The 20142-nt window shown below is 48.2% G+C and overlaps 1 protein-coding gene across 1 annotated transcript in view; it reads right to left on the bottom strand.

The window, feature by feature from the left end:
* Otoa (otoancorin) overlaps positions 1-16753 on the bottom strand; it is a 55180-nt gene extending 38427 nt beyond the window's left edge. Inside the window, 11 exon segments of the mRNA XM_048332436.1 lie at positions 373-512; positions 2657-2757; positions 5489-5592; positions 7482-7717; positions 9437-9568; positions 11897-11984; positions 13926-13953; positions 14055-14085; positions 14172-14200; positions 14937-15048; positions 16735-16753. Coding sequence (XP_048188393.1) covers positions 373-512; positions 2657-2757; positions 5489-5592; positions 7482-7717; positions 9437-9568; positions 11897-11984; positions 13926-13953; positions 14055-14085; positions 14172-14200; positions 14937-15027 — 980 coding nt within the window. The 5' untranslated portion in view covers positions 15028-15048; positions 16735-16753.
* Between the last annotated feature and the right edge of the window lie 3389 nt (positions 16754-20142).

Here is a 20142-nt window from a genome sequence, read left to right as displayed (position 1 = left end):
TCCACAAGCTTCCTACATAGACTTGTGTGCCATGTACACAGGATCAAGGTTCAAAGCCAGCCTGGGAAGAAAAGTCTGTGAGATTCTTACATATAGTTAACTACCAAAAGGCCAGCAGGGATCTGTGACTCAAGTGGTAAAGGGCCAGTCTTGAGCAAAAATGTGCAAAGGCAGTGCCCAGGGCCGAGAGAGAGAAAGACAGAGACAAAGAGAGAGAGAGACAGAGAGACAGAACATTGGAGAGGATGATGGAAGATATCCAGACAAGTTCAAACACAATCTGTTCCCTCTCACTCCACAGCCTTTGGGGGTGGGGGGAGCGTAGGCCCCTCCCCTCCCCCGCAGGGAGATGGCCACACAGACAGGACTGACCTGTGGATGGTGGAGGTGTTCCTCATGTCAAAACTGGAGGAGCCAATCCTCTCCAGAAATGCCTGTGCCAGCTCGGCAGTGACATCATAGATGGCGTCCAGCTGCTTGGTGGCATTGTCATAGCTGATAAACAGCCCCATCTGGTGGGTGGGGAAGGGGATGAGGGGTCAGGGGCCACACTGGGGTTCCGTGGGCCCTCCTGGGTGGCCTGGGTGTGGCCAACCCAATACTTGTGCTTGTGACCTTCTTCCCCTCTTTTTCCTTCTCCCTCTCTCCCCCCCGGGCACCTGCTTTGTGTCCCCAGCCCTGAGCTTGATGTCTTCATGGCCTCTCACCACCGTTTCCCACGTGAATAGTCCAGTGAGTCAACTCGTGCACAGCTTATCTTAGCACATTAATTCCGACATTCGTTATCTGAAGATCAAGGGACACAATCTACAAATTTTCTGCTTTGAGGAGTCAGGGGGGATTTTTTCTGTTGTTGTTTTTTTTAATTAAACGAGCTCATTTATAAATGACCCTCCGTGGTAGAAAAACTAGATTCTCGTTACAAAGCTTGGCGCATATACTGTAAATCATATTAAATACTCTGCCCAGTTTCTCTATACTCTTCTTCCTTTGTGACTAGATGTGGAGAGACTTTGCTATTAAAGGGCTTTATGCACTTTTTCTTGTATTTCTAACAGATTCTAATGTACTAGAATTCTATTTAAAGGGGATCATAAAATTATCCCTCCCTCTTGGGTTTTATATTTGTACAAAATCCAAAATCTTTCCAATTCAGAAGCTAGCATGTGTGTGTGTGTGTGTGTGTGTGTGTGTGTGTGTCTGTGTGTCTGTGTGTGTCTGTGTGTGTCTGTGTGTGCCTGTACTGGGGCTTGAACTCAGGGCCTCATACTCTCACTTGATTTTTACAATCGTGACTGGCGCTCTACCATTTGAGCCACACCTCCTCTTCCAGCTTTTGTCTGGTTAACTGGAGAATGAGAGTCTGGAGGGCTTTCCTGCCCAGACTGGCTTTGAACCGCTATCCTCAGATCTCAGGTCCTGCATAGCTAGGATAGCAGGCCTGAGCCACAGGCACCCAACTCTACTTCAGTTTTATAAAGGCCAAACAAGATGTCTTCTCTCGCTGACCAGGAGAGAGACGTGGCACTTGGTTTTTTGGACTCAAGCAAGTGCCACTCTCATCAGGAGGACCTCAGTGTTGGCAACTTTCTTTGAAGGTGGCACTGGAGAGGGGGCACACATCGCCAAGTGAGCGTCGGGACAGAGCCAGGTTGGCTGGGGACTTAAGGAACATTACACACATACAGGGCTGTGCTTCAGCTTAACACTTCAAATCCAAGCACTGCTGGTGTTGAAGTCGCTTTTCATACAAGCTGCTGCGGAGAGAAGTCGCTAGCAATGCCAACTGCCTTTGTGTCAGTGCAGAGCAGAGACTCCAGAGCTGTTGACCTTGACTTTCTTTGGTCTTTTATAGCTTCCCCCTCACCTCCCCCCCACCCCCACACACACAGCTGAGGACCAAACTCGGGGCCTTGCACTCGCCAGGCAGGCGCTGTTCCACTGAGCTAAATCCCCAGCCCCGACTTTGACTTTCTTAAGAACAAACATGGCCTCTAAGTGCCTTGGCTCCAAGCCCACTTTCCCTCTGTATCCAGTTTATCCATATCAGGGATCATCATCTGTCTACCAGTCCTCTTCTTTTCTTAGCTCTCCTGGGCTAGAACACCATTCTACCCTGGACCATTCCTGGCCACGTTCCAAGTCCCTCCCCCTTTTTTTTGGCCGGTTGTGGGGCTTGAACTCAGGGCCTAGACACTGTCTCTGAGCTCTCTTTCACAAGGCTATATTGCTCTACCACTTTGAGCCACAGCGCCATTTCCGGTTTTTGAGTGGTTCTCTGAAGATAAGAGTCTTACGGGGACTTTCTAACCAGCTGGCTTCAAACTATGATCCTCTGCGTCAGCCTCCTGAGTAGCTAGGATTAGAGGTGTGAGCCACTGGTGCTCAGCTCCAAATTTTCTTTAGAAGAAGATATATTAGAGATTGGAGGTGTGGCTCAAGATGGTAGAGCACCAGCCAATGACAGAATGTGTCAGATACTGATGAGTTCAAGTTCAGATCTTGGACAAAACGGGGGAGGGGGGTAGGGAAGTAGCAGCTACACTGGATTGAGGCAGTGTACCATTTCCAGGACACCTTAGTCAGGGAAACATTGACAGGCCTCACTCCACACTCATTACTAAAGTGGACATACAGACAGCCATTTGCAACTTACTTCTACAGGACTAATTCTCCGAATTTCTTCAAGTGGTAGGTGAACCATATATCTGCCCAAAATCCATAAGTTTTCTGCACTAACCCATGAGACAGAGTCATCTGCAAAATAAAAATAAAGAAATATTTATGATGAATAAGAACACGAATATCTCAATCACTGGTGGTTCATGCCTGTAATCCTAGCTACTCGGGAGGCTGAAATCTGGTGCATCAAGGTTCTAAGCCAGCCTGGACAGGAAAATGCATGAGATTCTTGTCTCCAATTAACCAGTAAAAAGGTGAAAGTGGATCTGTGGCTCAAATGGTAGAGCATCACAAACTTCAACCAGAAGCAGGCTAAGTTCTTTCTTTCACTTAATTAATAAGCAGTAACTGAGTCAGAGATTAGGGATGCCTCTCAAACATAATATCTTGTTGGTGGTATTGTTGTTGGTTGTAGGGCTTGAACTCCAGGCCTATGTGCTGTCACTGAGCAATTTTTCTCAAGGCTAGTGCTCTAGCCCTTTGAACCACAGCACCACGTCTGGTTTTCTAGTGGTTTATTGGTAATAAGAGTCTCACTAGGCTGGCTTTGAACTGTGATCCTCAGATCTCAACCTCCTGAGTAGCTAGGATTACAGATGTGACAGTGCCCGGCTATATAGATATTGTGTGTGAGAGTGTGTGTGTGCATGCGTGCATGCACGCGCGTGCTGGTTCTAGGGCTTGAACTCAGAGCCTGGGCACTGTCCCTAAGCTTCTTTTGCTCAAGGCTAGCACTCTACCACTTGAGCCACAGCTCCACTTCCAGCTTTTTAGTGTCTCATTAAATATGAGTCTCATGGATTTTCCTGCCCGAGCTGGCTTCAAACCTTGATCCTCAGATCTCAGCCTCTTGAGTAGCTTGGATTGCAGGTGTGAACCACAGGCACCCAGCCACCATGGACTATGTTTGTCAGGCAAAGCCACACTCATTATCCCAGGGATATTCAGGAGGAAGATGCACAACTCCAATACAAAGGATTTAATTCACTTGTTGTTGAGTAATGACACTTGCCACCAAAGAATTCCAGAAAGAAAACTCATCCCTAATTAGACGCTGGCAAGAAAGACTCAGGGAAGCGTGGAGGCGGAATGACTTTTGCAGGGTTAATTGGCAGGAGACTCATCCCTGCTGGCCATAATTAGGCACTGGGCAGAGAGGACGCTACTGTGCAGGAAAGACATGGATTATTAGGTTGCTGGGTGTTCTTGGCTGGCAAATCTCAGAACAAGATTCCAAGAAAAGGGCTGATCAACATTCCCAGGGCTCCACTTGATCTCTTTATGCTTGATTTATTATTATTATATTATTATTATTATTGGCACTTGCAAGTCTCTCTCTGGAATACCTTCCTCACACACATACACACACATACAAGTACATATATGTATACATATATAGGCTTTGGTACATATCTAGATATATGTAGACATACAGTGTTGGATGTGCATGGAGCTAATGCACACACTCTGGTAGTTAGCTCAGCCTGGAATTAAATTAAGCTTATAATGCCCAGAACAGTTGCTACAATGTATGATTTAGGGGTGACATGCTCAGTACAAATAACCTTTCTTTCTAGTAATTCTTTTTAGCAGTACTAGGGTTGAAACCAAGAGCCTTGGAACTCACTAAGCAAGTATTCTACCATTCCCCCTAGCCCTTTTGGCTTCCATTACTTTTTTCAGATAAGGTCTTGCTTTTCGCCCAGGCCAGCCTCCCATTGGCTGATCCCAGACTCCCATTGGCTGATCCCAGCCTCTTGATTGGCTGGTATTGCAAGTGTGGGCCACCACATCTGATTCTTTCCTGTGTTTTCCATCTACAGTGGTTCAATCTGCCCTAGACACCCATGATGTCCTATTGCCATCCCTGACATCCTTTCCCAGAACTCCCTGCATCTCTCAGAGACCAAAGCCATGGCCAGGGTGGTGGCTCATGCCTGGAATAACAACTATCAAGTCCGAGGCCAGCTTGGGCAAAATTAGCGAGACTCTGTCTCAAAAACAGATTGTGACTCAGGGGAGGCTGGGGTCTGAGGATCAGGACTCCAAGCCAGCCTAGGAAGGAAAGTCTGTGAGACTCTTAACTGCAGTTAACTACCAAAAAGCCATACATGGAGCTGCGATTCAAGTGGTAGAGTGAGAAAGCTCAAGGACAGTGCTCAGGCCCTGAGTTCAAGTCCCAGAACTAGCAGAAAAATTATTATTGTTGCTGTTGTTGTTGAAAAATAATAAAATAAAAATATGCAGCTCTACCATCATTCCAATCTCTGTGTCCCTGAACTTAGCTACTCCAGAACATATACATCAAATAGCTGAATTCTGACCTACTTTCCCATTGGTTGCAGGAAGCTCAGGGCTAGACTTCTGAGCTAATGGATTCTCTAAGGAAGCCACATGGGATCCTCTGTGAAGGAGGGAGTGGGGAAGGTGACAAGGGTCACAGAATAATGAATTCTATCCCTTCCTTCAGACGTAAAGCCCCTTGTATGGTGTGTGTGTGTGTGTGTGTGTGTGTGTGTGTGTGTGTGTGTGTGTGCAGTCCTGGGACTTGAACTCAGGACCTGAGTTTTGTGTGCAAAGCTAGCACTCTATCACTTGAGCCACAGCTCCACTCTGAGTTTGCTGGTGGTTCACTGGAGATAAGAGTCTCACAGACTTCTGCCTGGATTGGCTTCAAACCGCCATCCTCAGCCCTTGGCCTCCTGAGTAGCCAGGACGGCAGGCATGAGCCGCTGCACCCAGCATCAAGCATGTCAACTGAGGGTGGATTCCCTCCAAAGCGACACCCACCTCCCCGTGGACTCACCCACAGTGCCAGTAGATGTGCGCAGAGCCCCGGTAATCCAGGAGTAGCAGGCACGTTGTGCAAGGGCCGGCGTCCGGTCGTAGAGCTCTCCCAACACCGCAGACCTGCGGGGCACATGCAGGACACCCCTGGGCCGGGGCACACCCCCTGCCTTCCCTGCGGGGGACCCCTTCCCTGCCTCCGCACCCTCAGCTACCTGTCACCCATCCCCCCACCTCATAGAATCCACTCATCCACTTTCTGGTTCACTAGAGCTGCCTATTCAGCATTTCACACTACAGTCATGAAATGCGCTCTCCGTGTTTGGCCTCCCCCTATCAGTGCGACATGTTTTAAGGTGGGGGCACATATCAGATCACCAGTCTTTTTGAGGGCCAAATAATATTCCGTTGCACAGACTGTCCACATTTTGCACATCCCTTCATCAGTTGTTAGATAGCTGGGTTATGTTCACCTTTTCATCGTTTAAAAATAATGCTACTATAAATATTCATATGTAAATTTTTGTGTGAACATGTGTTGAGTACATTCCCAAAGCAGAATCATAGGTGAAATGACAACTTTTTGTTTTGTTTTGTTTTGTTTTTGCTACACTTGTTTGGTGCTGGAAATGGAACTCAGATCCTTGCAGTGCTGTGTAAAATGTTACACACTTGCTGCGCACACAGCAGAAATCTTAGCTTTGCCACATAATCCTAAGCCCTTGCCTTCTTTGAGGGGTTCTTTGTTTGTTGTACCAGCCCTTGGTTCCAAATCCAGGGACTGGGCGCTGTCCCTGAGCATTTATTTTCCTCCAGGCTGGTGCTCTACCACTTGAGTCATAGCTCCATTTCCAGCTTTGGGGTAGTGAATTGGCAATAAGAGTCCCAGGCTAGCTTTGAACTACAATCTTCAGATCTCAGCCTCCTGGGTGGCTAGGGTGACAGGCGTGAGCCACCAGCACAGCTCTCTAGTTGCCGTATAACAACCAAAACAAAACAAAAAACAACCCTCCCCTTACACCCAAGCTCTTCTCTATACAGTTTTTTCCTCTTTTTCCTTTCTTTATTTTAAGGCAAGAGATTAATTACAGGGTGGGAGCAAGACATAGTTCTTTAAAAAATGAATAAATAGGGCTGGGAATATAGCCTAGTGGCAAGAGTGCTTGCCTCGATACATGAAGCCCTGAGTTCAATTCCCCAGCACCACATATATAGAAAATGGCCAGAAGTGGCACTGTGGCTCAAGTGGCAGAGTACTAGCCTTGCCAGGGACAGTGCTCAGGCCCTGAGTCCAAGGCCCAGGACTGGCCAAAAAAAAAAGAATAAATAGATGAGCACTGGTGGCTCGTGCCTGTAATCCTAGCTACTCAGGAAGCTGAGATATGAGGAACATAGTTCAAAGCCAGCCTGGGCAGGAAAGTCCGTGAGGCTCTTGTAATTAACCACCAGAAAACTGGATGTGGCACTGTGGCTCAAGGTGGTAGAGCACTAGCCTTGAGCAAAAAGAGCTCAGGAACAGCGTCCAGGCCTTGAGTTCAAGTTCCCCAACCAGCGTGCATGCACACACACACACACACACACACACACACACGTCACCATAAAAGCAAAGATGATATGAATCCTGTGGCAGGTGGCTTATAGATGTGGTAAGAATTGTGAGAGTCCCAGTTGGCTAAGATTTGAGAGACAGGTTCAAATCAAGGGTGGAGAGATTTTCTACCCTACAGGTGTATAGTGTGTGTGTGTGTGTGTGTGTGTGTGTGTGTGTGTGTGTGTGTGCTGGTCCTGGATGCTTCATTTCCAGCTTTTGGGGTGGTCTACTGGAGATAAGAGTCTCACAGACTTTCCTGCTTGGGCTGCCTCAAACCACAGTCCTCAGATCTCAGCCTCCCAAGTAGCTAGGATTACAGGTGTGAGCCACTAGCACCTGGCAAACAGCTGCCCTGCCCCTCTGCCCGTGTGACCTTCGTGATGGTGAGGGGGTTCAGTCAGGCCAGGCAGGCAGCACTCACAGGTTCTTGAAGGCATCCTCCCGCAGGCCTGTGGGCAGCGTCCGGGCCACGTCTGGCTGCAGGAAGCTGGCTGAGGACCCCCTCAGCAGCCTGCCCAGCACCTCCGCACACTCCAGGGGGCTCAGCACCTGGAAACAGCGCTCAAGCGTGGCGACAAAAAGGCTGCGGCTCACACCCGGGCTCCCCAGGGCTTGCTCTCGAATCTCTCCCCAGTCAATACCCAGGTTGTTGGAGTCCTAAGGAAACATGAGAATCTGGGATCACCGTGAGAGCCTCTTGCCCACTCGGAAGCCTTGGAGGACCCACACGACTGCTGTGTGAAACACTACACTGCCATGGAGAAACTCTAGAACTTCCCATGGCCTGTAGAACAAATTCAAAGTTTTCACCTGCTCCACCTACACAAGTGAATGTCTCACAAGTCTCACACTGGAAATTCCTGACCAGTGCTTCTAGAAAAGTCCACTGAGGCTGAGCTCAGTGTCACCCTAACTTTCTACACTATCTGCACTTGGAGAGGCTTGAACCAAGCTCTAGATTGAACTAAGGTATTCCATGGTCGGCATCTGTAGCTCATGCCTGTAATCCTAGCTACTCAGGAGGCTGAGATCTGAGGATTGCAATTTGAAGCCAATCCAGAAAAGTCTGTGAGACTCTTATCTCCAATTAACCACCAAAAAGAGCCAGAAGTGGAGCTGTGGCTCAGTGGTAGAGCACCAGCTTTGAGCACAAAAGCTCTGGGACATCACCCAGGCCCTGAATTCAAGTCCCAGGACTAGCACACACACACACACACACACACACACACACACACACACACACACACACACACACACAGCTCCTGTGCCTGTCTGTCCTCTTACCACATTCTCAGTTCTGGCTGAATACCAGGAGAAACTAGAGATTTTTTTTTTTCAAATCCCAGTTCCCAGCACCATTACCTAGAGTCTGAGTCAAATGGTTGGAGGTGAAGCTCAAGCAAGAGTCCACGGCCAGGAAATCCTTCTGGCTCAAGCCATGGTACTCTGAGGCCATTGGAAACCAGTGTGTCATCATAAGTGGATTTATGAAGGAGTAGAAGGATGTATGGATGGATTAGTGGATAGATGGGTGGATGGGCAAATGAATAGATATACATATGGGAAAATTCATGGTAGGTGGGTGGGTGGGTGGATAGATGGTTGGGTAGAGTGATGAATGGGGATGGATGGATGGATGGATGGGTAGATGGATGATGGATGAGTAGATGGATGGATGATGGGTAGATGGATGGATAATAGGCAGATGTATGGATAGGTGAGTGGATGGATTAATGATGGATGATGTGTTTATTTAAATGTTTAAATGGTTCAATTCCTTTTGGAAAACACTGTCTCTAATAAAGGAACACTGCCCTGTGCCTTTGTGGGTCCCCAGGGCTTGGGGTCCTCGCGCTGTGATGCCTTTGTAGCTTTGACGACAGGGGAAGGCTTTCCTCCATGCCCACTGGCACCAGCGATTGGCAGCCCATTAGAAGACCTTCTCATTTCTTTTCTTTTTTTCTTTTTTTCCTGGTCCTGGGGCCTTGAACTCGGGGCCTGGACACTGTCCCTGTACTCCTTTTGCTCAAGGCTCTCGCTCTACCACTTGAACCACAGCTCCACTTCTGGCTTTTTCTGTGATTAATTAGAGATAAGAGTCTCACAGACTTTCCTATCTGCGTTGACCTTGAACCTTGATCCTCAGATCTTAGCCTCCTGAGTAGCTAGGATAACAGGCATGCACCAGTGGCTGGCTCCTCTAATTTCTTAGTCCCGCAACATGAACGGCAGGCTCTCCATGTGAACTGCAGAGAGACAGTGAGGAAGTTTCAACGGCCCCAGTGGGATGAAGGGGCCCAGGGCCTGTTTCCGGAATGAGCTCAACCACCCCCATCTGGCCTTGGCATCTCCCCCTCAGAGCCCAGAACTCCTCACCAAGTGGTCCAGCTTGTCTTCCAAGAGACTCTTCATGGCGGTGCGGAATTGCTGGGCATCGGTGGCCCTGAGGTCTCCCAGCAGCCGCTGGGGCTGGTACAAGAGTTGCTCCAGGTGACCTTCCATGGTTGCCTGGACAGGGAGTGTTGGAGAGTTGGCATGGACAAGGAGAATGGGATCTTCTGATCAGCACCATGGCCAGCAGCCAGGGCTGCGTCTCACCCCCACTCCCTACTGGCTTCCTAAACTGGCAGCAAGGCAGTTTCCTTTAGGCTGCCTGCAAATTGTTCCAATAGTTGCCAGCACTGGTAGCTCATGGCTTAATCCAAGCTACTCAAGAGGCTGAGAAGGGGCTGAGGATATAGCCTAGTGGCAAGAGTGCGTATACATGAAGCCCTGAGTTCAATTCCCCAACACCAAATATACAGAAAACGGCCAGAAGTGGTGCTGTGGCCCAAGTGGTAGAGTGCTAGCCTTGAGCAAAAAGAAGCCAGGGACAGTGCTCAGGCCCTGAGTCCAAGCCCCAGGACTGGCAAAAAAAAAATGAAAAGAAAAAAAGAATCAAGAGGCTAAGACTTGAGGATTGCAGTTCAAAGCCAGCCCAACAAGGAAGCTGGCGAAGAGTTCTTCGATTTCCCATGCTAGTCACAGTGTCATGGGAGAGACAGATTTCTGTACCCTGGGCTAACAGTGCACCATGCTATCCAGTTAGCCACACTCCCCATCATGTCCCACTGCACTGTGTGAAAATCAACATCGCGATCCATCCGCGAGCTATGCTTGTTATTTGTAGAGAGTTTAAAAAGTAGAAGAAAATTTCCTGGACCAGTAATGGAAAGATGGATCGCTGAACCCAAACAGCCATTCTCTGTGCTGTGCTTTGCATATGCCTTGTCCCCCAAGGGTTTATGTATTGAAACCTGGTCCCTGATAGGCTGATGTGGGGGGCGATGGGACCTTTAAGAGGTGGAGCCTGGTAGGAGGTCATGGGGCGGGGCCTGTCCTGGCAAGGCAGTGCCACCTCTCAGGAGAGGTTTGCTGTCACACAGAGAGCCTGGCCCGGGTCACGGGTCACTCTCCAGCTCTGTGTCTCACCATGTCACTTTGTGGCTCGCCTCCCCCAACCACACCCTCCACTGTGCTGCCGTCTACCATGAGGCTCCTTGCAGCTTGGATTCTGGGCCTCTAACCCTGTTGAGCTCCATAACCCTCTTTCCTTTATAAAGAACTCAGTCGTGTGGGGTTTATTATAGCAACAGGGAGCTGACTAATAAACTTCCATTTTCTTTTTCTTCATCAAACTCAGTTTATTCATCGTGTTTCAGCTGGGTGCATGGTCCCTTTGTGATGTGAGGTGACAGTGCAGCCCCGGAACCAAGGAATGTGAACTGGAGGATCGCGTGACTAGCAGGGAAGGTGAACAGATAGATGGCATAACCTCCAAGTCACATCCTTACCCTGCCCTTCCTCTCCCCACCTCGAGACCCTGGATTGGAGAGTACATGTGGTGTGAACACAGAGATGACTTCCTAGGTAATGACAGGACAAAAACGATAGTAGGCTCCTGAGCCCCTGGATGGCTTTGAAATACAACCGCCTCTATTCTCTGAGCCTCTCTCACTTCAACTCTGGACTGTTATTTGAGAAAGAAATAAGCTAAATTGTTGGGGTGGCTACAATTTCAGGGTCCATATGTTCTAGCCGTACACACCCTGTCTCCACCAAAAGTGGGAAGTTGAAAGACAAAAGGGTTTGTGTGATGTTTCAAGAAAATCTGAATAGGAATTAGGAAAGGGAATACCAAAACTGAGAGACAACGGATAAAAAGACAAACCAATGCAACAGCAATTCTTACAAAACTATATGGTGTAAACCAACTGTACAACTCATGGGGGGAGAGGGAAGTGGGGAGGAGGGAGGCAGGGAAAAATGAGGGAGGAGGTAACAAGTTGGATAATATACTCACTGCCTTACGTATGAAACTGTAACCTCTGCACCTCATTTTGACAATGAAAAAAAAAAAAAACCTGAGTAAGCCAAGCGTTGGTGGTTCATGCCTGTAATCCTAGCTACTTGGGAGGCTAAGATCTGAGGGCTGTGGCTCACAGCCAGCCTGAGCAAGAGGACTCGTATCTCCAATTAACCATCAAAAAGCCAGAAATGGAGGTGTGGCTCAGGTAGCAGAGTGCCAGCCTTGAGAGACAAAGCTAAAGGACAGTGCCCAGGCCCTGAGCTGAAATCCCAGTATGGGCACAAAAGCAACAATTACAAAGAAAACCTCAACAGAATATATCTCTCTGTAGAAACGGAAACTATCTCTCCACTCAGCCCACATCTGCAACCTTCCTGGCCCCCCAAGTTTGCAACCCATGATCACTGAGAAGGAAACAACGAGAGAGAGAGAGAGAGAGAGAGAGAGAGAGAGAGAGAGAGAGAGAGTGTATGTGCTCAGCTACGCACCTGCAGGCTAGACATGGTGAAGGGAGCACTGTGGGAGTTCAGGTAGGCCAGGACCTGGTGGGGCAGGTCTGCCGTCCACGCGTGCGCACTTCAGTCACAGAAAGAAGGGAGAAGTCACAATGACCGGTTCCTCTGCAAACAGCACTGTGGCAGCTGGGTGCCCGGGTCAGAAGGACAGCCCCGGATGCCAGGGGCCCTGGGTCCCACCCAGCACCACAACGGGAACTCCTCCACCCCTCCAGAGGTGCTTAGGGATCTCCTAGCTGAATGAAAGATTCCAGTTGGTTCCAGCCCAGTTGGTTGAATGCAGGCTCAAGAGAGAGCAACTCCTTCCTCATATCAGTTAGGAAAACAAAAACAAAAACAAAAACACCAGACTCTGGGTGTACCATAAATGAGAAAGTGGCTCCAAACCCAGTTTTGAGCCAGGCACTGCGGCTCATGCCTGTAATCCTAGCAACTCAGAAGGCTGAGATCCGAGGATTGGATCACAGTTGGAAACCGCCTGGGGAGACAAATCCAAGAAACTCTTTTGGGGGGGCGTGTGTGTGTGGTGTGTGGTGTGTGTGTGTGTACTGTGTGTCTACGTGTACCAGTCCTGAGGCTTGAACTCAGGGCCTAGGCACTGTCCCTGAGCTTTTTCATTCAAGATTGGTGTTCTACCACTTGAGCCACAGTTCCACTTCTGGCTTTTTTAAAAGCTGGTTAGTTGGAGATAAGAGTCTCACAGCTTTCCTGTCTGAACTGACTTGGAACTGAAATCCTTAGATCTCAGCCTTCTGAGCAGCTAGGATTACAGGTGTGAGCCAGCTCCAATTAACCAGCAAAAAAAGCCAGAAGTAGACACATGGCTCAAGTGGCAGAGCACCAACTTTGAGCAAAAAGGCTGAGGCACTGAGAACCTGTGTTCAAACCCCAGTACCATCACACACACACACACACACACACACACACCACACACACACATACTAGTCTGAGACTGTATCTACCTGAGCTATGTCAGAGAGAGGAGAGGAGTATTGGGGTGACCCTCACCTCACCATGCTGGAGTACCCTTCATGGGACCCTCACCACAGGCCGTCATCTGTCCTCCTTGACATTTGAGTTCTTCCTTTGCCTGCTGGCCCCTGGCCCAGGCCCCAGTATGGAGCACAGGTCTCATTGAGAAGCGGGGAGGGGGTGGCTCTGCACCAATTATGGGGGTCACACATGGCTCCACTGCTTCCCATGTATGGAGGAGGCTCCAATCTCCCTCCCTAAGCCTCAGTTTCCCCACGCTGTCCTGCACCTACCTCAGGGGGCAGTGATAAGGAGCTGCTGTAGCTCAGCGATGGAACTCTTCCATCAGTGCTCCCTCTGTGTTAAGTACACACTCACTTCCACCCTTACAAAACAGTAGAGGAGGTCTAGGTGTGGAAAACATGTCCACTTGAAAAATTTTGTGCATTCACTGATGAGTTTTTGTAGTGAGTGCGTATTACTTTTCACCATCAAGAGACTTCCTTTAAGATTGTGCTTGTTGGGCGCCTGGGCTACCGCCAAGCACTAGTGGCTCACACCTGTAACCCTAGATACTCAAGAGGCTGGGATCTCGAGCTGGGAATATGGCCTAGTGGCAAGAGTGCTTGCCTCGTATACATGAAGCCCTGGGTTCAATTCCCCAGCACCACATATATAGGAAATGGCCAGAAGTGGCGCTGTGGCTCAAGTGGCAGAGTGCTAGCCTTGAGCAAAAAGAAGTCAAGGACAGTGCTCAGGCCCTCAGTCCAAGGCCCAGAACTGGCAAAAAAAAAAAAAAGGCTGGGATCTGAAAATTGCAATTCCGAGCCTGCCCAGGCAGAAAGGTCTACGAGACTCTTATCTCCAAGGAACTATCAAAAAGTCCTAAGGAGAGCTGTGGTTCAAGTAGTAGAGCTCTAGCCTTCGGTGAAAAAGTCAAGAGAGAACACAAGGCCCTGAGGTCAAGTCCAATACCAGCACACTCAGGAAAACTATTCTTCCCCTTCTCCCCTCCCTGCAGGCAGGTCACCTGAGGAACCGGAGGAGATCCAGAAACGCTACAATGGGGAGAAAAGGAAAAGAGAACTTCACAAGGAATCCTTCCAGAAAGATCCCAGGGAGCTCTATGTGAGCTGTAGGGGGCGACTGGGCACATTACCATTCAGATAGCGTCCTTCCATTATTTCTTCCTATAAAGCAAGGAGATAGCATCCAGCACACCATTCCAGAACATTCCCAGAAGAGGGGGTAAGGATGACAAGATGATGGGACTCACCGCCATGTTTTGCAGCAATGGATGCAAATCTGAAAGAGAGTCCATGAGGGCATAACTAGATCTGACCCACGTGACCTTCACACACACACACACACACACACACACACACACACACACACACGTGTCATGGGAAGGGGCCCTCAACACCACTCATGAAGGAAACTCTCAGTGATTTTTTTCCCCCCCTTTGTTGTGCTAGTCCTGGGGCTTAAACTCAGGGCCTAGGTGCTGTCTCTTAGCTTTTGTGCTCAAGGCTGGCACTCTACCACTTGAGCCACAGCTCCATTTCTGATGTTTCTTGGTGTTCGTTGGAGATAAGAGTCTCCTAGACTTTCCTGCCCAGGCTGACTTTGAACATCGATCCTTGTGTCTCAGCCTCTTGAGCAGCTAGGATTACAGGTGTGAGCCACTAGCGCCTGGCTACTTCCTGTAAATTTCTTTCAGTGAACTTTAATGGTGCTTGTACTCAGGGTATGAAAATCCTGACTTGAAAAACCTTTCTACAATATCCCTGGAAATCTACAATGCACACAGAACAAAGACACACATGCAGGAACACATCACATGCAAACACGTATATATGCCAATACATTTGTGCATACTCACAAACGCATGCATGCAAACACAAACACGCTTACTCAGACACACATACCGGATGCACAAATGCACCCCAGGCGCCTGAAGGACACATGTCCACACTGATCTGCCAGACTACATTCTCTTCAGCGTGTGCAGACCCTGGACGGCGACTCCACCAGCACTCACCCTGCCGGGAACTCGGAACGCTCCAACTCGCCACTCCATGGCTCAGGAAGAGGAGAAGGAGAAGGGAGAAGGCCTTGGGTGCCAGAGACATCCTCCTGCTGGTGGATTGAGACTGGAAGAGATGTTGACTTTGCTTTCCTCCATTTAAGAACAGTCCAGAGTCAGGGGAAGGGAGAGAACACAGAGACCCAGAATCCCTCAGGGCTTCAAAAACTATGTATGTGTCTATGTGTGCGTGCACACCCACATGCACGCACATGTACACGCCAGTCCTCGGGTTTGAAACCAGGGCCTGGGAGATATCTCTGAGCTCTTTTGCCCAAGACTAGCACCCTACCTCTTGAGACAGAGCTCTACGTACAGCTTTTTGGTGGTTCACTGGAAATAAGTCTCATAAACTTTCCATCCCAGGCTGGCTTCACACTGTGATCCTCAGATCTTAGCCTCCTGAGTCACTAGAACTATTGGCATGAGCCACCAGCACTCAGCTTCTTTAATTTTTTTTCCAGTCCTGGGGCTTGAACTCAGGGCCTGGGATTCTTTTGCTCAAGGCTAGCCCTCTACCACTTGAGCCACAGTGCCACTTCTGGCTTTTTCTGTTTATGTGGCACTGAGGAATTGAACCCAGGGCTTCATGCATTCCAGACAAGCACTCTACCACTAACCCACATTCCCAGCCCTAATTTTGTTTTGTTGCCAGTCCTGGGGCTTGAACTCAGGGCTTGAGCACTGTCCCTGGCTTCTTTTTGCTCAAGGCTAGCACTCTATCACTTGAGCCACAGTGCCACTTCCAGCTTTTTCTATGTATGTAATGCTGAGGAATTGAACCCAGGGCTAGGCAAACACTGTACCACTAGGCCATATTCCCAGTCCCCCTAATTTTTTTAAACATTGTATTCTAGATGTAAAACACACTCATCTTTCTTCAACATGACCACAAAATCTTATTTAGATGTGTGTGTGTGTGTGTGTGTGTGTGTGTGTGTGTGTGTGTGTGTGTACCAATACTAGGGCTTGAACTCAGGTCCTCATGATCTATCTTTACTTTTGTTTAAGGCTGGCACTTTACCACTTGAGCCACACCCCTACTTCTGACTTTTGGCTGGTTATTTGGAAATAAGAGTCTCATGAATTTGTCTGCCCCCGCTACCTTCAAATCACAATCCTCAGATCTCAGAGCTAACATTACAGGCATGAGCCACAATGCCCAGCTCTAATTTACACTCTTTTTTTCTTTTCCTGTCAGTCATGGGGCTTGAACTCAAGGCCTGGGCACTGTCTCTGAGCTTCTTAAGGTCACTGCCAGCACTCTCCCACTTAAGCTACAGCTCCACTTCCAGTTTTCTGCTGGTTAACTGGAGATAAGAGTCTCAAAGACTTTCCTGCTAACTTCGCACTGCAATCCTCAGATCTCAGCCTCCTGAGTACCTAGGATGACAGGTGTGAACCATAATTCCCAGGTCCTATTTACACTCTTAGCTGTCACCCTACCATCTGCAAACTAGGAGTACTTAAAAGTATACTCTGTTATATCTCAAGCAGGATTCCTATGCAGGATCCCAGAGCTCTTATAATTCAGTAAGGCAGAGGCCAATGGGAAGACACAAAGCTAAACTTCTTAAATATAAATAGGTGATTGCTGAGTAAGTAGACAAAAAATCATCCCGGGGGACCTTTATTAGCAAGACGTTGCAAATTAAACCCATAATGAAACCACTGCATGCATGTGTGCATGCACACGTGCACATGCACACACACACGCATGTACACACACATACTAAAACTTGTAATGACTAACATCAAGTGTTGGCAATTGTGAACAGACCCAGGAACTCTGGTGCATTGCTGATGCAGCCACTGGGGAAAAAAATTGGCTTTTCTTACAAAAATTAATATTGGCTACCCTAGTCCAGGAATTCCAATCAGATGCATTTGTGCAAGAGAAATAGACAGCCAAAAAAATAAAGAGAAAAGAAAAACCTCAAATACCCAACAAAAGGTGAATGTTTAAGCACAATGTATTCATTCAATGGAATACCACTTGGGAGTGAAAAAAAGTTTTGATTCCAGCTAAGGCAGGAGAATTGGCCATGGGTAAAGCCTTCTGCCTTAAACCATTAGAAAATCAACCAAAATACACAACACAAAGGTGTCCAGCGCCTGGCCACCCTGGAACTCCTTTGGGAAGGGGGACAAAAGGAGCTAGGCTGGGGCTGCTGCTCCTGCTCACTGCTGGGAGGAGGGAGTCCCCATGAGTGGAGGGAGCAGACCAGGAGTTTAGGGATGACAGGAAATGAGCACTGGGTGTGGGGAGATGCACAAGGAGAGTTCTGGAGACTTGAAGAATGGGTCCTGGAGTCTTTGGTTGCAGGCAAACACCCACAGGAACAACCATAGGAACTCCCACAGAACTGAGAATAACTCCTGTAGGACAGAACAGTCTCAAAGAGGAGGCACCCAGGGATGGCTTTGTGTGGCCACGCAGGGAGGGAAGTGATGGGTACACACAACTGCTGTATTTGTTCTGTTTGTTTGCTTGTTTTTGTCGGTCATGGGGTTTGAACTCATGGCCTGGGCTCTGTCCCTGAGCCTCTCTGTGCTCAAGGTTAGCACTCTACCAGTTGAGACACAGCGCCACTTCCAGCCTTTTTCTGTGTATGTGGTGCTGAGGAATGGAACCCAGGGCTTCATGCATGCTAGGAAAGCACTCTACCACTCGGCCACATTCCCAGCCTGTATTTGTTTTTGTTTTGTTATTTTTCTGTGTGCCCGTGCTGGGGCTTGAATTCAAGCCCTGAGCACTGTCTCTTTGCTTTCTCATTCAAGGTTGATGTTCTACCATTTGAGCCACAACTCTACTTCTGGCTTTATTCAGTGACTAACTGAACATGGGTCTCACAGACTATTCTGTTCAGGATGAATTCAAACCTTGATCCTTAGATCTCAGCCCCTGAGTAGCTAGGATTACAGGCGTGAGCTATCAGTGCCTGGCTTCTGTAGGATTTTTAAACAAGAAAGTAAGAGCAGATGGCCCTTTTCAATATTGCCAGTTATTCATGTCCTTTTCCTTCTTGTTTACCTTCAGGATGAAATCTAAGACATTTCTAGTGGGTTTGTCACTCGTGCTTTTGCCCCTCACTCCCCAAGGCTCAGAAAATCTTTCTATTCCTCCCAAACCAAAGGCTTATACACACACACATATACACACATGCACACACACACACACACACACACACACACACACACGTGGCCTGCCTAAATGCAAATCTCAAGTGTTTACTGCAGTCTTCTTCAAATCTAGGCCAAAAGAAAAGGCCCATATTTGTCAGCACCAGATACAGCTATAATGCATAATTTTTTCCATGCCAGTCCTGGAGCTTGAATTCAGGACCTGGGCACTGTCCCTGTGCTTCTTTTGCTCAAGACTAGTGATCTACCACTTTGAACCACAGCTCCACTTCTGGCTTTCCATGGTTAATTGAAGATAAGAGTCTCACAGACTTTTCTGCCTAAGCTGACCTGGAACCGTGATCCTTAGCTCTCTGCCTCCTGAGTAGCTAGGATTCCAGGTGTGAGTCACAAGCATGCAGCCTATAACACATGTTTGTGATTGTGCAATTCTTTCATGCATTTTTTTCATCAACTGTTTACAGAGCGTGGCTATGTTCTGGGCATTCTCTCCTACACTGAGAACACAGCACTTAGCATAACTAAATCTCTGATGGTGAATACAGATGAGACAGGCAGAAACTAGACAGACGAGTAACTATATGTATCAGAGAAAAAGAAATCAGGAGTCAGGCACCCATGGCTCACACTTGTAATCCTAGCTACTCAGGAGGCTGAGATCTGAGGATCACAGTTTGAAGCCCAACCCAGGTAGGAAACTCCCTGAGACTCTTCTTTGCAATTAACTAACAAGAAAAAAAAGAAGAAGCTGGAAATGGAACTGTGGTTCAAGTAATACAGGGCTAGCTTTGAGCACAAAAGCTCAAGGGCAGTACCCAAGCCCTGAGTTCAAATCCTAGGACCAACACAAAATTATATACATAGGGGTGACATACCAGGTTGGTAACTTGGGCTTTGTGGGATTTTTGTTTGTTTGTTAGCAACGTGGGTTTTGAGGTTGTGTTGTAGACGAGGGGTCCACACTGAAGTGGTCTAAGCAAAGCATTGAGCCAGAGCTCAAATCCACACAGCACCAGGTGAGGTTATGAGAAGTGAGCACAGGGGACAAGTGATGGGGGGGAAGGAGGGGAAAGAATACTCAGACGCTGAGTCTCCGCGATGAAAACTACTGTAAACACTCTGGAAATCCATATGGCATGCCTCAAAACACTAAAAATAAAACTGCCATCTGATTCTGCCATGTGCCACTCCTGGTCATCTATGTGAAGGAATGTAAGTCTGCATTCCATGGAGACACCTGCACTGCCATGTTTTATAGCAGCACCACCCATGGTACCCACCATTGATGGATGGATCAAGAAAATGTGGTCTATATACACAATGGAGCATTACTCAGTCATAAAGAAGAATGAAATGAGATCATTTGATGATGGTAGCATAATGAAACCCACTAATCGCTGCTCTCTCACAGACAAAAAAGTGACAGGAAGGATAAGAAAGTAATAAGTCAGATACCCATGGCTGGGCTAGGGATAATGCTTAATGGTAGAGTGCTTATCTAGCACGCATGAAGCCCTGGGTTCGATTCCTCAGCACCACATAAACAGAAAAAGCCAGGAGTGGCATGGTGGCTCAAGTGGTAGAGTGCTAGCCTTGAGCAAAAGAACTCACAGACAGTGGCCAGGCCCTGAGTCCAAGCCCCAGGACTGGCAACAACAACAAAAAGATTCGAGTGGCTCATACCAGAAAGAAAAGGGAAAACCAGAAGTCAGTGGCTCATGTCTACAATTCTAGCTACTCAGGAGGCTGAAATCTGATGGTGGTGGTTGGAAGCCAGCCCAAGCAGGGAAGTCTGTGAGATTCTTATCTCCGATTAACCACCAAAAAGCCAGAAGTTGAGCTGTGGCTCAAGTGGTAGAGCGCTAGCGCTAGCAGGAACTCTCAGCATTACAGGGACCTCTGCAGTGCATTCTGGGCCTTTGGCAAGTGTACACTAGGCATCCCAGCATCCTCTGGCACAGAGGCACTTCCTGTCCCCTACTTGTTTTGTAAATGAACACACACATGCGCGCGCGCG

Source organism: Perognathus longimembris, chromosome 23 (genome assembly GCF_023159225.1).
Source record: "Perognathus longimembris pacificus isolate PPM17 chromosome 23, ASM2315922v1, whole genome shotgun sequence".
NCBI lineage: Eukaryota > Metazoa > Chordata > Mammalia > Rodentia > Heteromyidae > Perognathus > Perognathus longimembris.
Note: the sequence above shows the minus strand (reverse complement) of the source record. Positions and strands in the feature narration are given on the sequence as shown.